The following is a 22,497-nucleotide window of genomic DNA, read 5'->3' as shown; positions in this document are numbered from 1 at the left end:
TGACAATAATATTTAGCAAGGGTTTTATTAAAATGATAAAAATATTTGTGATGAAACAAAATACCTAAATTAAGTATTAAAAATTTTGTTATTTTATCTACCCATTTGTTCAATAATTATCCATACATTTGTCATAAAGGAAAAAAAAAAAAAAAAAAAAATAAATAAATAAATAAATCGCTTGAAAAAAGGAAGTATATTTTTCAAAATAGGCATAACTCTCTATCTGATATATGTACCTTTGTATAAGAATATAAAATAGTTTATTATGTATCTGCAACGTAAAAATCAAAATGAATAACACAAAATAGATAAACATATAAAAATAAAAAAAAAAGAGAGATACAAAAATATCAGGTATATATATATATATATATATATATATATATATATATATGTATACTTGATCTTTTTGGTGAGAATTTATTAATATAATAAAATTTGATAGATTCAAAATGGACGAATTAGGAAATGTATATGATTGTGATTTATTGTTTAACGATAATGATGAAGATGATATAAATTTAGAAAAGGATGAAAATAATTGTGAGGATACAACAAGATTGGTAAATGAGGAAAATGAAAGCTACTTGAAAAATATCGATTTTGATATAAAAAATAACATGGACAAAATTTCAACACAATATTTATTTTTATATATAAACACATATAAAGAAAAAAATATAAAAAATGTAAAAAAATTATATAATTTAAAATTTTATGATATACATTTAAGAAAAGATGAATATCCTCTCTTGGAAACCAAACACAATGTTATAGAATATTGTATTAAAGAATTAATAAATAAAGAAAATGAAAAAAATAAATTTGATACTATCCAAAACAATGATAACAATACTAATTATAAAGATGAAGAAGATAAATATTATCTACTAAAAATATATGAAACTATTTTAAAACATTTTCCATATAGCTTTAAAATATGGTATTATTATATAAAGGATAGTATTGAAATGGTTAGTGATATATATTATAATAATAAAAAAGAATATGAAAAAATAAATAAAATTTTTGAAAAATGTCTTTTATATTTATATAATTTTAAAAGTATATATATTATGTATATACAATTTTTATATATTCAAAGAAATGTAAAAAAAATAAGAGAAGTTTTTAATAAATCTTTACAAAATGTATGTCTAAATCAACATGAAGATATATGGAATTATCAATTAAAATTTATATCAAAAATAGATAGCAAATTAATTAATTATGAATATATAAAAAGATATGTTACAATATATCCTGAACAAGTCATATTTTTATTTAATCATTATATTAAATATAAAATGCATAAACAAGCTTTAAGCACATTTTTTTATATATTAAATAATGATGATATAAATTTTGATTTAGGAGATAAAACTAAATATGATTTATATAAAGAAATATTTAATTTAATTAATTCATCTAAAACGTTAAATAATGATGTTATGGAAATTTTAAGAAAAAATTTGGATATTTTTAAAAATTATGAAAATATTACTTCTCTATATATTTTATTGGCTAATAATTTTGTTTATGAAGGAAGATGGAATAAAGCTATGGATATATATGAAGAGGGAATATCTGAATCGTATTCTATTAATGATTTTTCTGTACTTTTTGATAATTATATAGAAACCTTGAAAATTTTAATAGATCTTAAAATACGAAATCACGATGGAAATAATATTGTCCAGCTAGCCAATAAGAATGATCAAGAAGAAGAAACTGATGAGGATGAAAACGAAATGAATATTTCTGATGATTTTATTATTGATTTATATATGGATAAAATAAATTATTTACTGGATAAAAGAAAAATATACATTGCAGATATAAAACTTAAAAATAATAAAAATAATGTATATGCATGGTTAAATAAAATAGAAATTATAGATAATGAAAATGAAAAAATCAATATATTTAATCAGTGTTTAAAATATTTTCAAGATAATGATTATATTGGGAAATTAAGTGATGTATATATTACTTATGCTTATTATTACTATAATAATAATAATTACAAAGATTCGGTAAATGTTTTTAAAAAAGCTATAGAAGATAAAAATATTAAAAATTTGAATGAAATGGCAAATATATTTTGTTCATGGATTGAATTGGAAATTTTAGAACAAAATTACAATGAAGCATTACAGATTGCTAGATCATCTATTGATTTTGATAAAAATAATAATTTTGATAAAAAAGGATTGCAAATAGTTAGTTACAACTCTGATCGAAATTCAATTAGAAAAGATAATACAACTTATGGTTTTCAAAATGTACAAAATAAATTTAATTTAAAAAATTCTATAAAATTAGTATGTTTAGTATTAGATATGGAAATAAATTATGGAACTGTTGAAACAGCTTTATGTATGTTTGACTTATTATATCATTCTAAAAGTATTACGATTAAAATGGTTTTGTCATTTGCTAATTATTTATATGAACAAAAATATTTTAATGAATGTTTTAAAGTATATGAAAAAGCTATTTCAATTTTTCATTATCCATATCTATATCCAATTTATGTTAATTATATTAATAAATATATTGAAAGATATAAAGATAAAAATATTTCGTATGTACGTGAATTATTTAAACAAGCCATATATGGAACTGATAATAAAACATATGTGCCTAAAGAATTTTCAAAATACATTTTTTTAATGTACATTTCGTTTGAAGAAAATTATGGATTTTTGAAAAAATCGTTAAGTATTTACAAAGAGGCTATTCCATTTTTGGAGGAGCAGGATAAAATTAAATTTTACAAAGTGTTTATTTCGAAGGTAAGGCTATATTTGCTTGTTTTTTTATGACTTGTTCATATTATTACTTATTTTAGCTAGCTATTCCATAATTTTGCACACACATATTTCGTAAATTTTGCACTTGACTTGCGTTTTTTCCATCTTTTCCATTTTTTCCATTTTTAGATATCCAAGTCTTATGGAATTCACAAAGCTAGAGAGGCATTTGAAGAGGCTATTCAAACGCTAACGGATGACCAAGTACTTTATTCGTCAAACTACATATATGAGGGCGTGTTTTTTTTTTTTTATTATTTTTTTTTATTATTTTTTTTTTATTATTTTTTATTTACGCTTATTTTATTCAGGCTAGAGAAATTTGCTTGCTGTATATTGATATGGAATACAAGTTAAATGAATATGATCGAGTAAGAGCACTTTATGTATACACTGCTCAGTTTACAAATCCATTGAAATTCCCCAAATTTTTCCAGGTTCGACTTTTTACATACCACACTTTTTGAATATGTTTTATATTCCGTCTATATAATAATACCTGAACACATGTACATGTGGGCAATAGTTGTACATGTTTTTTTTTTTTAATTATGAGATATTACACACACATATTTAATTTATTTTTTCTGATATAGGATTGGAGAGAATTTGAAGCATTGTATGGAAATGAGCACACATTTAGAGATATGATAAGAATTAAAAGAAGTGTGCGGAGCATGTTTACGTAAGTTTATATGAAAAATGAAATAAATGAAATAAAAATAATGAATGTCTGTTTTAGCTATTCTATAAAGCTTCAAATGTAGGATGCCGGAATGGTGTATATATTATGACATTTATTTATTTTTTTTTTTTTTTTATTTATTTATTTTTTTTAGAAATTCAAATAGTGCTTCATTTAAGGATAAGCATGAGGAAACAGAAGAAGGGAAAATAGAAGATACGAAAAGAAAATTAATGGAAATTATTGAAAATGAAACAGGTGAAAATAAAAAATTAAAAAAAAAATGATTGAAAATAATTCATACAATTATGCTGGAAAACTATGAAAGAATAATTGAATAAAAATATAATAAATTGTTTAAACAATCTGGATGGCAGTTTTAAGGTATTTATATATGTGGGTGTATTACCCCTGTTTCATCTTTTTGAGTGTCATAATTTGTAACAAAAAAAAAAAAAAAAAAAAAAAAAAACTTATATATATATATATATGTATGTTTGTATTATCAATAATATGACATGTAACCCTTTGTTTTTTAGAATTTTTTTTCTTTATTTTTATTTCTTTTAAATTAAGTTTATATATACTATATTTATTTATTATTGTTTTTTGGTATTTTTTAAAAATTTTCTCCTTTAAATATAAGTACATTGATTATATATTTAATACAAAAAAAAAAAATGCTATGAAAAACACATGAATAGATAATCCTATTAAAATGATAAATTAATAAAAAAATGTATTTTTAAATATTGTCCACTTTAAAGGAATAAAAATATTAATTATTATGTAATAAAAAAATATTGCGATTTTTTATTATGATTAAAAAAGAGAAAAAAATATAAATGTTCTGTCTTATTGAAAAATAATTACGGATAAAAAATTATAAATTTGTCATTTTCTCCCTGTATATGTAGTATGTATGTATGCATGTATATAGCCCGCTTATATCAATTATTATTTTATTATACATATATAAATTAATTTATGTTTTGGATATATATGAATAGCACAATTATGGTTAGTGGTATGAAATTATATTGAGAAATTTTAAGGAATTAAAAAAATAATAAATATTAAGGTGAAAATAAAAAGGTTTATACAAAAAATACGATTTTACATAAGCCTTTTTTTCATGTCTTGCTTGTATTAGCATTACATTTGTGTCAATTTACATTTTGTTATAGTTCATAATTTATGACTTGTTAATATTTATTATAAATAATAAAGTAGAAATATAGAGAAAATATAGAGAAAAAAAGTGCTGACGTGTAGAAAATATAGAAAAAAGTTCTGACGTGTAGAAAATATAGAAAAAAGTTCTGACGTGTAGAAAATATAGAAAAAAGTTCTGACGTGTAGAAAATATAGAAAAAAGTTCTGACGTGTGTAGAGAGAAAGTGTTGGGGCATATAAAATGGAATACACATTCAAATCGTATAAGCATAAACATTTAATGTTATTAAAAGAAAAATGGGGGGGTGAAATAAATAAGCATCTATTATATTCCTTAAATGATATTGATACTAGGATAGAAACAAGAGAAGATAATAAGAATAAAGAATCATATTTATTAGAAAATAAGGAAAATTTGAATAACCATTTTTATGAATTAAATTATTCTAATATATTTAACACTATTCAATATTCATCAGTATGTATAAGTATTTTTATAAATGAAAATGAAACAAAAGATAATATTATTGGAATAGTTTCAATAGATTATGATTTGTTACCAAATTTTGAAGATGTAGAAAATGAGTCTTATTGTAGTGATAATAAAATTGAGAATATTAATTATTTTGTAAATGAATTAAATTTAGATGATTTATATTATTATTTATCATTGTACATAAAAAAATATAATATTGTGTCTAATTTAAATAATAATAATACATTAATAATAAATTTAATAATAACAGATAATACAAATTATTATTATTATGATGATTTATTTTTTTATTTATTTAACGAATTTGAAGATATTTCTTTTATTTTATTTTTTTTGAAAAATGAAAATAATATTGAAAAAATTGATATATTAAAAAAAGGTATATTAATTGATTTAGATAGTTTAACCTATGATAATGTAAAAAATATATCAAGATCAAATTTAAAATATAATAAAATTTTTTTAATAAATAAAAATATGTTTGTTAATAAAATATACATACGTTCAACCACTAGTTCAGATATATATGATTTGCATGAGCTATTCAAAAAATATGTTTATCAGCCTGAATATAAACCTAACAATTATCTAATGTATGATATAATTGAAAATAAAACAGAAAATGATATATTAATTAGTATCCTAAATAGTAGAGAAAAGATTATCGGATTCGTTTGGTTAAAAAAAAATATAGATATTAACATTCTTGTTAATTTATACAACTTGAAAAAATACAACTACCTAATTAAGCAAGACTTATATTCTGCAATATCCACACAACTGGTGCGTTTATGTTTTAGAGATGAGAAGTAGGCAAGCTTGAGTAGGCAATTTTGAGAAGTAGCCAAGCATGCGAAGTAGCCAAGCTTGAGCAGCCAATTTTGAGCAGCCAATTTTGAGTAGCCAATTTTGAGTAGCCAATTTTGAGCAGCCAAATTGTTTATTCTACAAACCCGCCATTATGGTTGTAATTTTAATTTGGCAACTCTAAGAAGGGGATACTAAATAGAATCAGATTCAATACATGTGCATATTTATGTGTACATATTTATGTGCATGTTTATGTGTACATATTTATGTGCATGTCTATGTGCATGCTTATTATTACATTCCTTGAATTGACGGCGGGTCATATTATTTCCCTTTTTAGGTTCCTTATAAAGATGGAGATAAAAATTTAAACAAAATGAAAAAAAAATATTTATTTGTGGAGTTTAAACAGCATATATTAAAAAGCATAAAAATAGAATCTATTAAAGATTTAGAAAAAAACTATGAAATTGAAAATAAAGTTATATATGATTATTTAAATGATCATTTAATTAAAGATGTAGATGCATATTTTGAATATTTTAAAAATAAAAATTTAAATATAAGTAGTACTATAAAAAATATATATAATAAAGTAAGTCAGACAAGTTCAAAATAGTACAAACATATATCTACATATTTTCAATAAATTTATTTTAACACATGATTCACAAAAAATAAACTCTTGTTTGAGATGTACATAAATATACATATTATAATGCATACATATATATTACATTGCATTGTACATATTAGTTGCTTCTTCCTTTTTTAATAAATAGATGCAGTATGATTACGAGAATCTAAAGAACAATGGGGAAGGAGACTCTATCAATTTTGTTCAGCTGAATAAGCTAATAAATTTGTATGCCCACATAAGTTTTGCTGATGTATGTGAATCGTTAAAAAGTCAAAAAATAAGCAAATGAAAAATGAGGGAAAACTGAGTGAAAACTGAGTGAAAACTGAGTGAAAAATGAGTGAAAAAAGAGTGAAAACTGAGTGAAAAATGAGTGAAAAAAGAGTGATACTGTGCATCTATTACCCATTTTCCATAATAACCGAATCATGGTGTTTCCCACTTTTTCCACTGGCCCGACTTTGCTTGGGTAATAGATTTCTAAAGTGAGCAAGACGTTTTATGATAATTTTGAAAAGATAGAGATACTATATTTTAATTTTAACAATGATAAGACATATAAAAAAATATATGAAAATATAAAAAAGAAAAAAGAGGGGATCATAGGAGATGACTTATCTGAGAATAGTAAGAAATGGAGAAAGCAAAAATTAGTTGACATATTATTTATGCGTAAAGACATTAGTATTTGCCACTTAAAATGGTTGTTTATATTTTTGATATTTTCTTTGACATATAATATTTTTAGATACAAAAAAAATGAATATTATTAAGTTAAATTATGATAGTAGTGTTAAAAAAACAGAAAGAGAATACAAAAAAGTTGTAAATTTATCTTATTATGATATATTTCTTTTATTACAAAATATTTACCCAGATATATTTAAAACGGTAAAATGTGTTTATCTCAATATTTTTTTTTTTTTTTTTTTATTACAACAAAATATTAAAAAAGTTATCATTTTTTATTATATAATTTTTCCTTAGAATGAAATAATATTGTTATTTTTATTTTTGGATCTATATGAAATCATTTTAGTTACTGAATCGACAATATTCGATTGTGTTTCTTTCAAGGTAACATAAGTTTGTTATAACACATTTTGCATAGTCTTAAAATGTAAGTTTATTATCATACATTTTTTTAATTTTTTTTTTTTTTTTTTTTTTTTTAGACACATTTAGACGAATTAATAAATATAAATAAAAATTATTTTATATACAAATATAAGCATATAGATTGGTTATCTAATTTACGTGATGATGATAAAAATGCATATTCCCTAAATTTGTTTGTTTTAAATGATAAGGTAAAATTGAAAATAATATCTATCATTATTTTATTTTATTTTATTTTGTGAAAGGCAAGCTAGTTAACTATTTTGTTCGCTTATCTGCTCGCTTCATCAAACTGCCTTACGCCATTCACAATCGCAGTATTACAGCAATTCAAAAGAGATTCTACTAAAAATAGAAAAGATATGTTTTAAAGAAGTAGATTATATAATTGCCACAAATAACGAACGAGGATATATCCCTTTTATCTTGAATTATTTTAACATGATAAAAAAAAAGAAAAAAGCAAACACTTTAGAATCTTTATATATATTAAATAAGTATACTTTATTTTTGCCACCTATAACTGATTATATGAAAATAAGTGATATAGAAGATGTTCAAAATTTTCTTAAGAATTGTGATTCTGATAAAAAAAATGAAATAATTCATACAATTTTATCTTTAAAAAAATATTGTAAAAATAAAATGGATACTGAAAAAACTGTTTATTCATCAGATGCCCATATTTGGGGTAAAAAAAAATGAGACCAAAAATTTGAGACTAATTATGATTCTGCATTACAAAGTTGGCAACCCTCTTCACTCCGCCTTGCCCCTTACTAATTTGTTTCACTTATTTCATTTTGCTTCATCTTGTTTCATCTTGCTTCATCTTGTTTCATCTTGTTTCACTTTTTGGCAGAGCTCAATTTTTATCAAGCACAGAACTATTACATATTTGTGAGCCGATCTGGAAATAGCATAATCAATGTAACATCAGGACGGATATTGAATAATCTGGATTTTTATTATAAAGATAAAATTTATGATTTTAAAAATATCATAGTTCAAAATGAAAACAAGAATACAAAGCATTTCCTAATGTCTTTTTTTTCATCGATTATAATTTTCAAATACTATGATAAGAATGTTATTCACAACATTTTACGGTAAGGTGGAAAAAAAAAAAAAAAAAAAAAAAAAAAAAAAAAATAGTACTAACTATTTCGTTAATTTGAAGGTGTATATATTTATTTATTTATTTGTTCATTTATTCATTTTCAAAATTAACGTGCTCATTTTTTTTAATTATGTGAAGATTAATAAAGGCGTGCTCATGCCATGTTGAAATTAGTGACAACAGATTTAGAGACGTATACAAACATTTTAAAATATTGAAAAAAAAAGATAATAAAATAAATATAATTAAAAAAAAAAAAATTTGTGATAATAAAAAATGTATGGAAACATATAGAGAAGAAGAAAAAAAAAAAAAAAAATATTTAATTATCACAAAACAAATGTGTTCAAAAAAAAGTATCAATATAGACAATAATTTAGTTTTTTGGGGAATCAATGATATATGCTTATATACATTATATAAAATTCTAAAAAATAATGAATATATTTTTAATAACATAATTATAATAATTAGATATAAAAATAAATATTTATGTAAAAATGTAATTGATAAATATAATAACATAACAAATGTAAGTCTTGATAGATTAACTATTTATAATAATTTAAAAAATATGATGGTTAGTGATCGAATAAAAATAATATATGACAATGTTTATAACATTGATAGAGAAAATAAAAAACTTGAATTATCTCAAAAAAAATGGATACACTATGATTATCTATTTTTATGTTTTGATAAAGAAGATATAACAACCTATTCGTTTGATATTGATAGTTATCAAATAGGAAAAAAAAAAAATTTTAATTTTTTAGAACTATCTAATCATTCTCTTGATAAAAATGAAAAACTCGACTTTTTGGTTAAGGCAAAGGATTATCAGAAGTATGAAAATTGCGAAGATGTAGAAGTCGAAATAAGCAAAGGTGTGAAAAAATATAAAAAAAAAAAAAATGAAAATTGTAGAGACAATGAATTGGAAAAAGAAAAGGAAAAGGAAAAGGAAAAAGAAAAAGAAAAATATACAACCTCTGAAAGTTCTGATATATATGATGAAAAGATAAAACCGAAAAATAAAACATTTCAGATAAATGAAAATAACGAAATTGGTAAAACTCCAAAAATAAAAAAAATTAATAAAGGAGACAATCCTGAAATAACAATAAAAAACGAAAACGAAAAAGAAAAAGATTATTATACAGATTATTATACAGATTATTATACAAATTATTCGACCCCACCATCAAGTTGTTTTGATACTAGTGAAGAGAGTAGCAGTTGTGTTAAAGATATATTAAATGATGGAAAACAGTCAGCAAATTTGAAGGGAAATAATGAAGCGAAGAAAGAAACGAAGAATGAGATGAAAAAAGAAGCGAAGAAAGAAGCGAAGAAAGAAACGAAGAAAGAGATGAAAAAAGAAACGAATAAACGATCAATCAATGGCGTATTTAGTATTAGCGATCCAATGCTTGAAAAACATTTTGATGAAAAAAGTAAATATATGAAAATAGTAAAAAATGGTGTTAATTATATTGTTATATATAGTAATAATTTAGATATTTTAAGTATTATAAATTTTTTTTTAAAAAATAAAATAAAGACATATAAATTAATTATTATATGTCCATATAATTGTAATAAATGTGATAGAGAAAATATGAAAGAAATGAAAAAAGAGAGTGTAGAAAAAGACAATGATAAAAATGATGGGGGATGTATAAAAGATTATATTTTCAAAGAACGAGGATATTATAAAAATAAAGAAGATTTAAAAAATAATTATTTATTTTTAAATAATACAAATTTGAGTAACAATTATTATCATAAAAATTGTGTATTAAAAAATATAAAATATGCATTAAATAAAATATTTTTTTTATTTCATCTTTTAAAAATACGAATAATTTATGGACAAATTATTGCAATTAAAAAAAATAAAGATAATAAATTAAAAAATATTATTGTCCGTTTTTGCAAGCATAAAAAAACAGACCAATCACTTATAAATCAAAAAAACATAATTTTTAAAAATTTTATTATATTACCATGTCATATACTTTTATCCTCATATCATTTTGATATGAACAATCATCTTAATTATATTCTTAGAAAATCGTCTATAGTATACAACCAAAAAATATGTCTTAATCACAATTTTCAGGTAAGCTACCCAACACACCGCCACTGCACTCGCCTCAGTAGTAGTAGTAGCAGTAGCATAGTAGCAGTAGCATAGTAGTAGTAGCATAGTAGACGTAGCAGTAGTAGCATAGCAGTAGTAGCCGTAGCAACAGTGCGGGTGCCCGAACTAAACCCCGATGATGCGTTTTCTTTTCTCCCTTTGTGGAACTTTTCAGACAAACGACAAATTTATATTCAGTGGGGGAGACCTTTGTGCATTTTCGAACAAATATCGTATTAACAAAAACAGGGAATTAAATCATGAATATTATAATAGTGTTGAAATAGGAAAAATGGCAAGCAAAGAGATTCTAAAAATAGTTTTAGATAAATGTAGAATACCTTATAATGTACTTAAATTAAAAAAGAAAAGCAAACAAATGGAGAACTGCGAAAAAAAAAACAAAAAAATAGAGAATTGCGAAAAAATGAAAGAGAAAAAAATAGAGAATTGCGAAGAAATGAAAGAGAAAAAAATATTTGAGAGTGATAAAAAATCAATGGAAAACATCCAAAATAAATGTGATGATATTTTTTATTATTATAAAAAATTAAAAGTATTTGAAAAACCATTTGTTTATTTTAACAAACTTCCTTGTGATTTTTATTTTTATTACTTTCAAGCTTCAAATGGTGATTTATGTAAATACAATGATTTGTTAGCACCCCAAAGTGGAGAAGAAAATATAAAACCAAATATTAATGAGAATAATGATAATTCTAGACAATTTAAACAAGTATATAATAATGCATTCTGTACTGATACCTTAAAAATAACCATAAAAAATCAACCAGAATTAAATGAAAAATTTAATGTAAAATATTTTGATATATCAAAAAATATACACGCTCAAGGTTACTATTGCCGAATCACAACAAATTCGCTAAACATGATAAATTCGTTTACTTATTTGGGTAAAAAAAAAAAAATAAAATAAAATAAAAAAAAATAAAATAAAATAAAAAAAAATAAAAAAAAAGAAAAGAAAAGACATAATAGCTAGCACATTGAAAAATGTCATAATAGCTAGCACATTGAAAAATGTCATACACACATTTTGTGCCTTTTCGACTTGCATTATTTTAGGACGAGAAAAATTAAACTTTTATAATTTGAGCAATCTTTGTAATTTGTCTATAAATTATTTTTATACTATTGTTAAAAAAGTACAAACTTGTAATTCTCTCAATTATGATATACTTAGTATGATGAATGAAGAGAGAGAGCAATTTATTTTTTATTACAAGTATGTCAAAAAAAAATACATAAACAAATAAATATATATATATATATATATATATATATATGTATGTATGTATGTATACTGACAGACATGTCACAATGTGTACAAATTATGCCCCTTTATAACTTTTCCAGATTTCAAGAATATAAAAATAAGTTAAAAGAAAAAATAATTAACACCCCACATATGAAAGAATCCATACAACTTCTGATTAAGGTATGATAATTTAACTTGAAAATGTTCTTACGTTCTTATGTTTTTTTTTTTTTTTTTTTTTTTTTTTGTTGAATGTTATACTGCATAATCTTTTTATTATATAATTCGTTACTTTATATCTTTCCGTTCAAATCAATTCTTAGGATGCCTATGACAAAGATGTATTGAAAACATATTTGGAATATAAAAATTCAAATGTAGAAGATAATGATGTGTGTAAAAATATTAAGAAACATGTTCAAATACATTTAATAGAATCTATAAAAAAAAATAGAGATTTGCTAAATGGTTATTACATGCCTACATGTAACTATTGATATGTGGATAGAAGTAAAGTACCCATTAATAGCCAAAGATATTAAAATGAAAAATAGTTCTAGTTATATAATTCGAAAAAAAAATAAAGAGTAGTATATTTATTACCCATATTTTTATACATTTGTACATGGACATATTTTTCTTTAACTTTTTCAAAATATGAAAACTATGAATAAAATATACAGATAATAATGCTTTTATTTTTTTTATTATGGCAGTAATTAGTGTATTCTATATCTTTTTATTAAAAAAATAAAATAACAATAAAAATTGTCAAATGGTAATGACTAAGTGAAATACAAGCACTCATGTATATAACACATGCATATAACACATGCATATAACACATGCATATAACACATGTACATAACGCATGCATATATACATATATATTACATGTGAAAAAAAAAAAAAAAAAATTATAATTTCTTGAGAAAATACCTAATTAAAATTAAGTATATATTTCTTTGATATGGAATATGAACCATTTTGTAAACTCCAAAATGAAATAAGCCATTAAAGAGTGTTAGAAAAAAAAACAAGGTAAAAAATTTGCGTATATATATATATATATACATACGTATCCATGGTATTGTTGTGAATTCCTGTTCTCCATTTTCTTACATTTCTTCCATTTTAAACTTGTTTAGCCATTTCTATCGCTTTTGACTTGACTTCATCCAAACCCCCAACCATATAGAAAGCCATTTCAGGGAGGTCATCACAATTTCCTTTAAGTAGTTCAGAAAAACCTTTTATCGTATCTTCAAGTTCTACAAATCTTCCTGGCTTACCTGTAAAAACTTCAGCAACAGCAAATGGTTGTGATAAAAATCGTTGAACTTTTCTGGCTCGTGCAACTGTTAATTTATCTTGTTCTGATAACTCATCAATACCAAGAATTGCAATTATATCTTGTAATGATTTATAATCTTGTAAGATTTGTTGAATATTTCTTGCAACTTCATATTGTTCTATTCCCACAATATCGGGTGTTAACATACGAGATGTTGAATCTAATGGGTCAACAGCTGGATATATTCCTAATTCTGCTATAGATCTTGATAAGACTGTTGTTGCATCTAGATGTGAAAATGTTGTGGCTGGTGCAGGATCTGTTAAATCGTCAGCAGGTACATAAACTGCTTGTACAGATGTAATAGAACCATTTTTTGTAGTTGTGATTCTTTCTTGTAATGCACCTAAATCAGTAGCTAAAGTTGGTTGATATCCAACAGCTGATGGTATACGTCCTAATAAAGCAGACACTTCAGAACCTGCTTGTGTGAATCTATAAATATTATCTACAAATAATAAAACATCTTGATTTTCTTCATCTCTAAAATATTCTGCAACAGTTAAACCGGTTAATGCAACTCTTGCACGGGCACCTGGAGGTTCATTCATTTGACCATATACTAAAGCGGCTTTTGAACCACTAAAATCATATTCATTATCTTTTATTTTTTTTTTTTTTATAACACCAGTTGTTAACATTTCATGATATAAATCGTTACCTTCTCTTGTTCTTTCACCTACTCCAGCAAAAACAGAATATCCACCATGTTTTTTAGCAACATTATTAATTAATTCCATAATTAGCACCGTTTTTCCGACACCTGCACCTCCGAATAAACCAATTTTTCCACCTTTTGCATATGGTGCAATTAGATCAACAACTTTTATTCCGGTTATTAATAAAGCAGGTTCTGTACTTTGATCAGTAAATAATGGTGGATCTCTATGTATAGGCAATAATTTTTTACTTTTAATATCACCACATTCATCGATGGGTTCTCCAATTACGTTCATAATTCTTCCTAATGTTTCTTTCCCTACTGGAACACTAATTGGAATACCACAATCAATAACATCTTGTCCTCTTATTAACCCATCTGTAGCATCCATAGCAATAGTTCTAACAACTTTATTACCTAAATGTTGAGCTACTTCAAGTATTAATTTTTTATTATCTAATTCTACTTCTAAAGCATTTAAAATTGCTGGTGGAGTATTTTGGAATTCTACATCTACAACAGCACCGATAACTTGTGATATTTTACCGACATTTCCACTTCCTTTTACATTTCCCTTTACATTAGATAAATTATTATTTTTTTTTAAATTAGCATTTTCAGTTGTACTTAAAAAACGGCAATTTGTTTTTATGCTTTGTGAATTTATTTGATTTGCAAATTTTTTGGAGCACACGCTCTTCAAAAATCGAAATTTATTCATTGGGATAGAAAAAAAAAAAAAAAAAAAAAAAAATTTAATGTGTGATTAGTATTCCCCTTCTTTTAGTTGATGTGATATGACATAGATCTATAAAAGAAAAAAGTGGTAGGATAAAGAAAAGTTATTAAATTTAAGTGTAATAATTACAAAATAAAAAATTTTACATATTTTCAAATTTGTAATAAGTTAATTTTTCCAAGCACATTTATGAGCTTTTATTTTATTCTTACTTAAATGGTCATATATACAAAGGAGCATACACTTGTATGTGTATACAATGTGTTACATATACGGGTTTGCTTTCGATACAATGTGCTATATCCACGTGTTTGCTTTCGTATACAATGTGTTACATATACGTGTTTGCCTGCGTATACAAACACTTGTTATTTTTTAAAGTATTGTATATATTATTTGCATTTTTCTTTCTCCCATATATTTTTCTTTCTCTATGTACTAAGGTACCTACAATAAATTTATGAAAACTATTTTTTTCTTTTATTTTTCTAATTTGGAAAAATTATATATACCTATGTACATCCATATATATAAATGCTATTTTCTTTGTTTTTTTTTATCGGCGATTATTTTTTTCCATACTTTTTGTATCCTAACTTGAGTTACATTTATTTTGAAAAAAAAATTTATTTCATAACCATACTTAAATGTAATAACATTAAAATATGAGCATACGAAGAATTATTATTTATTTTTATTTTTTTTTTTTTTCACTATTATATATAATATATATTTCCCTTATCATAATGTGCAACTATACAAAAAAAATTATAATATAATAAAAAAAAAAAAGGTAATAAAAATATAGGAGAAATTGAAGCCTAGTATGCATATATTACTTTTATAAATACACACATGATAAAAAAAAAAAAATGTTAATTGTTTGTTGGGACGTTTATTAAACTGACAAATAATCATATTGATAAAATCCCTTATTTTTGTTTTTTTTACTTTATTTTAATAAAACAATATCTAATAATTTTAATAAAAACAAAAAAGTTAGAATAATTATAAGCATGTTTTGTTCTTTCACTTAATAGGAAATCGCTAGTTGAAAAAGTTTATTTAAAAAAAAAAAAAAAAAAAAAAAAAACAAAAAAAAAAACACATTTTCGCTAGCAGAAAAGTAATAAAAATATGATTATAAAAATTATTAACTTTGTAATAAAGCTCTTTTTTATTCTTTGTTTAAAAAATGTGCAACTCTTTTACTTTCTTTCCTTTTGGTAAATCCAGGAAATAGGTACAAATAGTATAGATATATGGTATACACATATTTTTTGTGTATTTTTTTTATCATAACTTTGTAAGAAAAAAAAAATATAATAATATAAATAATAATATAAATGAGGATATAAAGATAACCTTATAAAGTTTTCATATTTTTGTAATAAAATATCACTTGAAATATGGTACAGTTTTTTCAAGATATTCTCACTTTAACATTATTTACTCATTACACACACAAGACGAAATAAACATATAGATTTGTATGATGGCATGGCTAGTCATGTTTATATATATAATTAAAAAAAATATAAAATATGACAAAAGTGAAAAAAAAAATATAGGTGCAATAATAACAATTATATATTTATGCAGGATAAAAGGAAAACAAAAAGAGCATGATACACCATTGGATAAGTTTGTCGAAAGTTTGGTGAAAGTTTTTTGAAAGTTTGTCGAAAGTTTGGTGAAAGTTTTTTGAAAGTTTGTCGAAAGTTTTTTGAAAGTTTGTCGAAAGTGTTATTATATCGTTGGTGTTTGTTCAGATTTTTGAACGATGTGTGCATAAAATTAAAGCTTTAAGGGAATGGAAATTGTGTTACCCATTGTACAACTTCTTTCTTTAGAGCATCAAGTTCGGGATTATTAGTTAAGCCCTTTTTGAACTCTACTAATTTTTTTCCATATTTTTCTTGCAAAGAAGCTGCTATTTTGATTGCTTTTAATAAGGTATCTGCTATAAATTTCATATCATTTTCTTTAGCACCTCGGGTTGTCATAGCAGGGGTTCCTAAACGTGCTCCGTTTGGAGAAACACAATCATTATCACTAGGTATTGTATTTTTATTAATTGATATATTAATTGTATTACATACTTCTTGTAATTTAGAACCTGTTATTCCATATTTTCTTAGATCTATTAAAACAATATGATTATCTGTTCCATTTGTTACTAAATCAATATTATTATTTATTAAAAATTTAGCTAGCGCTTTACTATTTTCTAATACTTGTTTTGTATAATTTTTAAAAGATTCAGTTTGAACTTCTTTTAATTGACATGCAACAGCAGCTATTTTATTATTATGTGGTCCTCCTTGGAAACTTGGAAAAACAGAACTATTAATTTTTTGTTCAATACCAGGATTTCTTTTTTTATTAAAAAATATCATAGCACTTCTTGGTCCTCTTAAGATTTTATGTGTAGTAGTAGTAACAACATCTGCATATAAAAATGGGTTATTTAAATTTCCACAAGCAATAAAACTAGATATATGTGCAATATCTGCTAATAAATATGCATTAACTTCATCTGCTATTTCTCGGAATCTTTTATAATCTAGATCTCTAGGATAACTTGAATATCCACATATTATAACATTAGGTTTAAAAGATAATGCCATTTCTCTAACTACATCTAAATCTACATAACCTTCACTATTACTTTTATATAATTTAGATTCAAACATATCAGATGTAACAGAAACTTTTTTTTTTTCATCAAAAAAACCATGTGTTAAATGTCCACCTGAACATAAATGCATTCCAAGTATTTTTCCTTTTATTCCTACTAAAGCATATAATGCTTGCACATTTGCAGCAGACCCAGATAAAGATTGAACATTCACTCCCCATTCTTCGGAGTTTAAATTAAATGTTTCTAAAGCTCTCTTACAGCATAACTCTTCTATCTTATCTATATAATCGTTTCCTCCATAATATCTTTTTCTAGGATATCCTTCGGAATATTTATTGCTCACTACATGTCCTAAGCATTCCTTTACTGATGCGTTTATTAGATTCTGTGGAATCAAAAGTTGAAACGGTGAAATGGTGAAATGGTGAAAAAATTATATAATATTGTATGTAAACACATTTCAACATTATCTGAATAAAAATATAAGTAAAAGTAATATTATGCATGTATGTGTGCATGCCCCTACTTCTGATGCTATCAGATTGATTGTCTCTTTTTGTCGTTTCTCTTCATCTAACAAAATGGAATATAATTCCTTATCGGATTTTTCAAGGGGTTCATTATTAAACTATAAAAAAAAGAAGAGAATAAATACTGTATCCCTTTATTCAAATATGTATGTTATATATATATTGTATTTTTTTTATATATTCCCAAATAAAAGTTAAAGCTCACAAACAATTGAAGGAAACATAGGATAAAAGTGTATGTACACATGTATGTTCATAATACATTCAGTCTCTTTCTCTTTTTTTTTTTTTCTTTTTTTGTATAAATATTACCATTTTGCTTAAAGGGATAAATTATAATTGATTGATATTTGGCTTGTGTATGTGTGTATAGTTAATAAACTATATTTCCATTATATTTTATATTTTATATTTTTTTTTATTTTTTTCTATTTTTTATTTTTTTATTTTTTTGCGAAATTTTCATTATATATTATTATAAATAAAGTGCTGACTTAATAAATATTTTATATTTGGCTTTTCTCAAATATGAAAGTGTATTACATGTGCATATTTTTTTTATGTACTTTTATTATTTTGTGTTTTTATCTATTTAATTAATGTTTATCGATAAATCAATAAATATATATAAGCACCAATGAATATTAAATAAAGCAATGTCATAATTTTTACCATATTCTATGTAAATGTTCATATATAATTATACACATTTATTTTGTGTGTTTTTGTATCTTTTCCATTTTATTTCATAATTTGGTGATAAAAAAAAAAAATGTTATCTTTTTTAAATCTATTTCAATTTTATAATAATATTTATAATGAATAAAAAAATACATTGGGTAAAAAAAGAGGCTGTATTTTATTATCGGCTAAAAAGCATACTAATGTGGAGAGCATTAAATACACGAACCGAGTATTATATATATTTTCTAATATTAAAAAAATTAATAATAAAAATTAGATATGTCCACTTTTTGAATTTATATTAAAAGTTAAACAATAATTAGGTATATTTATACACATCGTAGATAATACTTTTTTTTTTTTTTTTTTTTTTTTTTTATATGCTAACATTGATAAGGACAAACATAACGAAGTTTATCAGACATGCAAATAAATTATGTACATGTTTTATAAAAAAAAAAAAAAAATAATTATAGGAATACCTAACTATTATATAAATTCACATCGAATAAAGCTGGATGTGCAGATACTTTTATGACTCACGTGTATGTACGTGTATGTATATGTATATATGTACGCAGTTAAAGTGTGAACATTTTGAGTTGTATATAATTAAAAAAATATTATATGATTTTATCAGATCGATAAGACGAATATAATGTGCATTGAACTATCTAATAATACGATATGTATATATTATAAGTGGTTCTACAAAAAAATTACATAAACAATAAAGACAAAAGCCCACTGCTTCTAGGATATTAATTTTTTAATAAAATTAATCAAGAGAAAAAAATAAAAATATATTAGAGGGAACTTAATAGTGTTCCCAATATATCAAGGATTAGCGTTTCTAGGAGGAGATTTTGGACGTAAATTTTCGATTTCTTGAGTTGTTCCCATATACTTTCCTCCAATATATGATGTTGCTTCGGGCCAAGCAATGTCACCCTCGAACCAATTTTTATATTCTTCTTGATCATATAATGTAGCATTTATATTTTTTCCTAATGTTAACCATCCATTTCTTATATTTGTGTTTGTTCCAAAAAGCTCGATTTTTCTTCGTCCTAAACAAAATTTTTCAATAATTTTATATAATTCTTCGGGTTTATTATTATTATATATATTTTCTTCAGTTTCTTCTGCAATAATAATATCTGTATCTAAATTTGCATGTATCAAATGTACATCATAAGATCGTCGTACTGCACCTTTAATTCCTACTAAACAATGTTCGGTAGTTCTCTGTAAATATGAATTTTCATTATTTATTTCATTGAGATATTTAATTTTTTTATTTTTTTCATTAATGTTTGTTTTTAACCAACATATATCTTCACATCTACGATAACCCCATTTATTTAATAGAACCCTAGCATCTTCTAAATGTGTTACACCACACCATATAAAAAGAAAAGATGGAACTTCTGCTATTTGTTCTATTTTTAAATTAGACAAATCTTCTAAAGACCAATATTTATCTTTATCATTATATATATCATCATTTATATCATAATTATCTATATGTATACTATTTAATAAATCTAGATTTTGTATTTTTCTATCATAATATTCTTTCCAAGGAGGATCAATTAATATAACATCAAATTTTACATCTAAACTAGATAAATCAAAATTTCGTAAGTCACATTTTATATATCTAGCTGGTGTTGATCTTTTTTTTATTATTGCATTTTTTAATTCTAATAATTGTTTTAATTTAGGATATTTAATAAATCTTTTATTTTCATCACTATCTCTAATAAAATTTTGAGGCCTTTCACCTGTATTTACAAAATTTTGATTATAATCATTTTGCAATCTTTCTCTTCCATCTACATTTATATTACAACTATTATTTTTATATTCATTTTTTTTTAAGTTACTATTTGATGAGTTTCTAATGCTATTCACATTTTCTAAGTTATTATTATTATCGTTATTATTGTAAAATTTTTTATCTGCCTGTATTTGATTTGGATTAGGGAGAGGAGGTGGAACTATATGATTATTATTATATGGATAGTCATAATTTTTCATATCTCTTATAAAATTATTTGTTATCATACTTTGATCAGAATTTATATTAATTATATTATTAGAATTTTCACCATGATATCCCATCATAGATCCATTATTTTTCATGTTGAAAATTCCACTTATATTGGTAATATTAGATGTATTCCCTCCACTTTTCATATGTATATTATGTACATTATTTGTGTTACTATATTGATATATATCTCCTGTATTTGGAGGGGGTATACTTGGTGGGGGTACTTGATCAGGATATTTATTATTAACATGGGTTCCAAACATATTAGTATTGTTTCCCATATAATTGGAATTATAATGACTAGTTTTACCATAGTCTTGACCTAACAAATTATCATTTTCGATATTCATTCCTTCAGATATATGATTTTTTAAATTCGTGTTATTTCCATAATCCATATTTGGTGAGCTGGGTATATTTGGGGGACTGGGGGGGCTTGGAATATTAGAAGGGTTTGGAATATTAGAAGGGTTTGGAGGCATGTAATAAATATGCTTATTATTTGGTGGCATGTTGTTTGGTGGCATGTTGGTAGGTGGTGGGGCAATGTTATTATAATTGCAATAATTTGTATTTAAAAAATTTGGGTTATTATTATAATTCATCATTGTGGGGGGATTTGCTTTTGTGTAATTTATATTTGTGTACTGATATGATGTATTATTGGGTTGTTTATTATTTATATTGTTATTTGTAAAATTTTGATTAAATTTTTGTGTCCCCATATTTTTATTGTTATTTGAATTAATTTGATTGTTATTCATTGTTTAATTAATATTAACATTAGAATCGTTTTATTTTTGTGATTATTACTTTTTTGAGTTATAGGAAGGTACATAAAATTAGCATATTTTGTATATCATTAATATATAAACTGATATGTTAATACATAACTTACAAGGTGTTTTAAGAAGTAGTACTATATATATATTATTTTTTAAATAAATATTAACTGTTGTATGTTTGGTTTTTTATTTGTTCGATTGTACTTATTTCAAATGGCTCCATACATTTATTATGCTCTCAAAAAGTTGGTCATAAGTTAGCGTTTTATTACTATCATTAATAATGTAGATATATTAATTATTAATAAATTTTTTTTAAATTTCTTTTCCAGCATGTTTCATTATGCCATTTACAAAAAATAGCTAAATATGAATTTGGATATAAATATATTGCCATATGGGATAGGTAATTATTCTCTTCAAAAATGAAAATTGACTATAATCATATTCCTTGTAAAATATAGGAATATTACTCGAATAAACATAAAAAATAAGATAATACAAAATGGAATAAATAAAATATAACACATAATATATTACAGTTGGCCAATTTTTTATTTTGCTAAATTATATGCATATATTATATTATGTAATATTATATATATATATTTTGTAACTGGTGAACGGAAATGCACCTTTAACCTTCATATAAGATGAGAAAAAATTATAGAACTTTTTCAATTAAATTTTTACATAATTTATACTTTAAGAATGTTGATATATATGAAATAATTTGGAAGTAAATAAATAT

At 23.4% G+C, this 22,497-nt stretch overlaps 5 protein-coding genes across 5 annotated transcripts; 2 read left to right on the top strand and 3 right to left on the bottom strand.

The window, feature by feature from the left end:
- Window positions 1-455: 455 nt before the first annotated feature.
- PY17X_1453000 (uncharacterized protein) lies at window positions 456-3,791 on the top strand (the record flags this gene model as incomplete). Its single annotated transcript, XM_722951.2, has 5 exons — window positions 456-2,801; window positions 2,949-3,023; window positions 3,131-3,256; window positions 3,416-3,504; window positions 3,659-3,791. The coding sequence occupies 5 exons, from the start codon at window positions 456-458 to the stop codon at window positions 3,789-3,791; spliced, it is 2,769 nt and encodes a 922-aa protein (XP_728044.2).
- Window positions 3,792-4,921: 1,130 nt separating this feature from the next.
- Window positions 4,922-12,787, top strand: PY17X_1452900 (conserved Plasmodium protein, unknown function; the record flags this gene model as incomplete). The annotated part of the gene is made up of 14 exons (XM_022957666.1): window positions 4,922-5,959; window positions 6,327-6,581; window positions 6,769-6,876; window positions 7,103-7,253; window positions 7,375-7,517; window positions 7,614-7,703; window positions 7,802-7,936; window positions 8,064-8,436; window positions 8,608-8,854; window positions 9,004-10,990; window positions 11,187-11,925; window positions 12,098-12,257; window positions 12,389-12,470; window positions 12,614-12,787. 14 exons carry the CDS (start codon window positions 4,922-4,924, stop codon window positions 12,785-12,787), a joined length of 5,682 nt encoding a protein of 1,893 aa, XP_022813018.1.
- A 637-nt stretch (window positions 12,788-13,424) lies between these two features.
- PY17X_1452800 (ATP synthase F1subunit beta) lies at window positions 13,425-15,026 on the bottom strand (the record flags this gene model as incomplete). The annotated part of the gene is made up of 1 exon (XM_722932.2): window positions 13,425-15,026. One exon carries the CDS (start codon window positions 15,024-15,026, stop codon window positions 13,425-13,427), a length of 1,602 nt encoding a protein of 533 aa, XP_728025.2.
- Window positions 15,027-16,849: 1,823 nt separating this feature from the next.
- On the bottom strand, window positions 16,850-18,533 carry PY17X_1452700 (serine hydroxymethyltransferase, putative; the record flags this gene model as incomplete). Its single annotated transcript, XM_022957664.1, has 3 exons — window positions 16,850-18,073; window positions 18,215-18,316; window positions 18,531-18,533. The coding sequence occupies 3 exons, from the start codon at window positions 18,531-18,533 to the stop codon at window positions 16,850-16,852; spliced, it is 1,329 nt and encodes a 442-aa protein (XP_022813017.1).
- Window positions 18,534-19,739: 1,206 nt separating this feature from the next.
- Window positions 19,740-21,725, bottom strand: PY17X_1452600 (uncharacterized protein; the record flags this gene model as incomplete). Its single annotated transcript, XM_722930.1, has 1 exon — window positions 19,740-21,725. The coding sequence occupies one exon, from the start codon at window positions 21,723-21,725 to the stop codon at window positions 19,740-19,742; it is 1,986 nt and encodes a 661-aa protein (XP_728023.1).
- Between the last annotated feature and the right edge of the window lie 772 nt (window positions 21,726-22,497).

This window comes from Plasmodium yoelii (genome assembly GCF_900002385.2).
Source record: "Plasmodium yoelii strain 17X genome assembly, chromosome: 14".
Taxonomy (NCBI): domain Eukaryota; phylum Apicomplexa; class Aconoidasida; order Haemosporida; family Plasmodiidae; genus Plasmodium; species Plasmodium yoelii.
The sequence above is the reverse complement of the archived record's forward strand: the minus strand, read 5'-3'. Positions and strand labels throughout refer to the sequence as shown.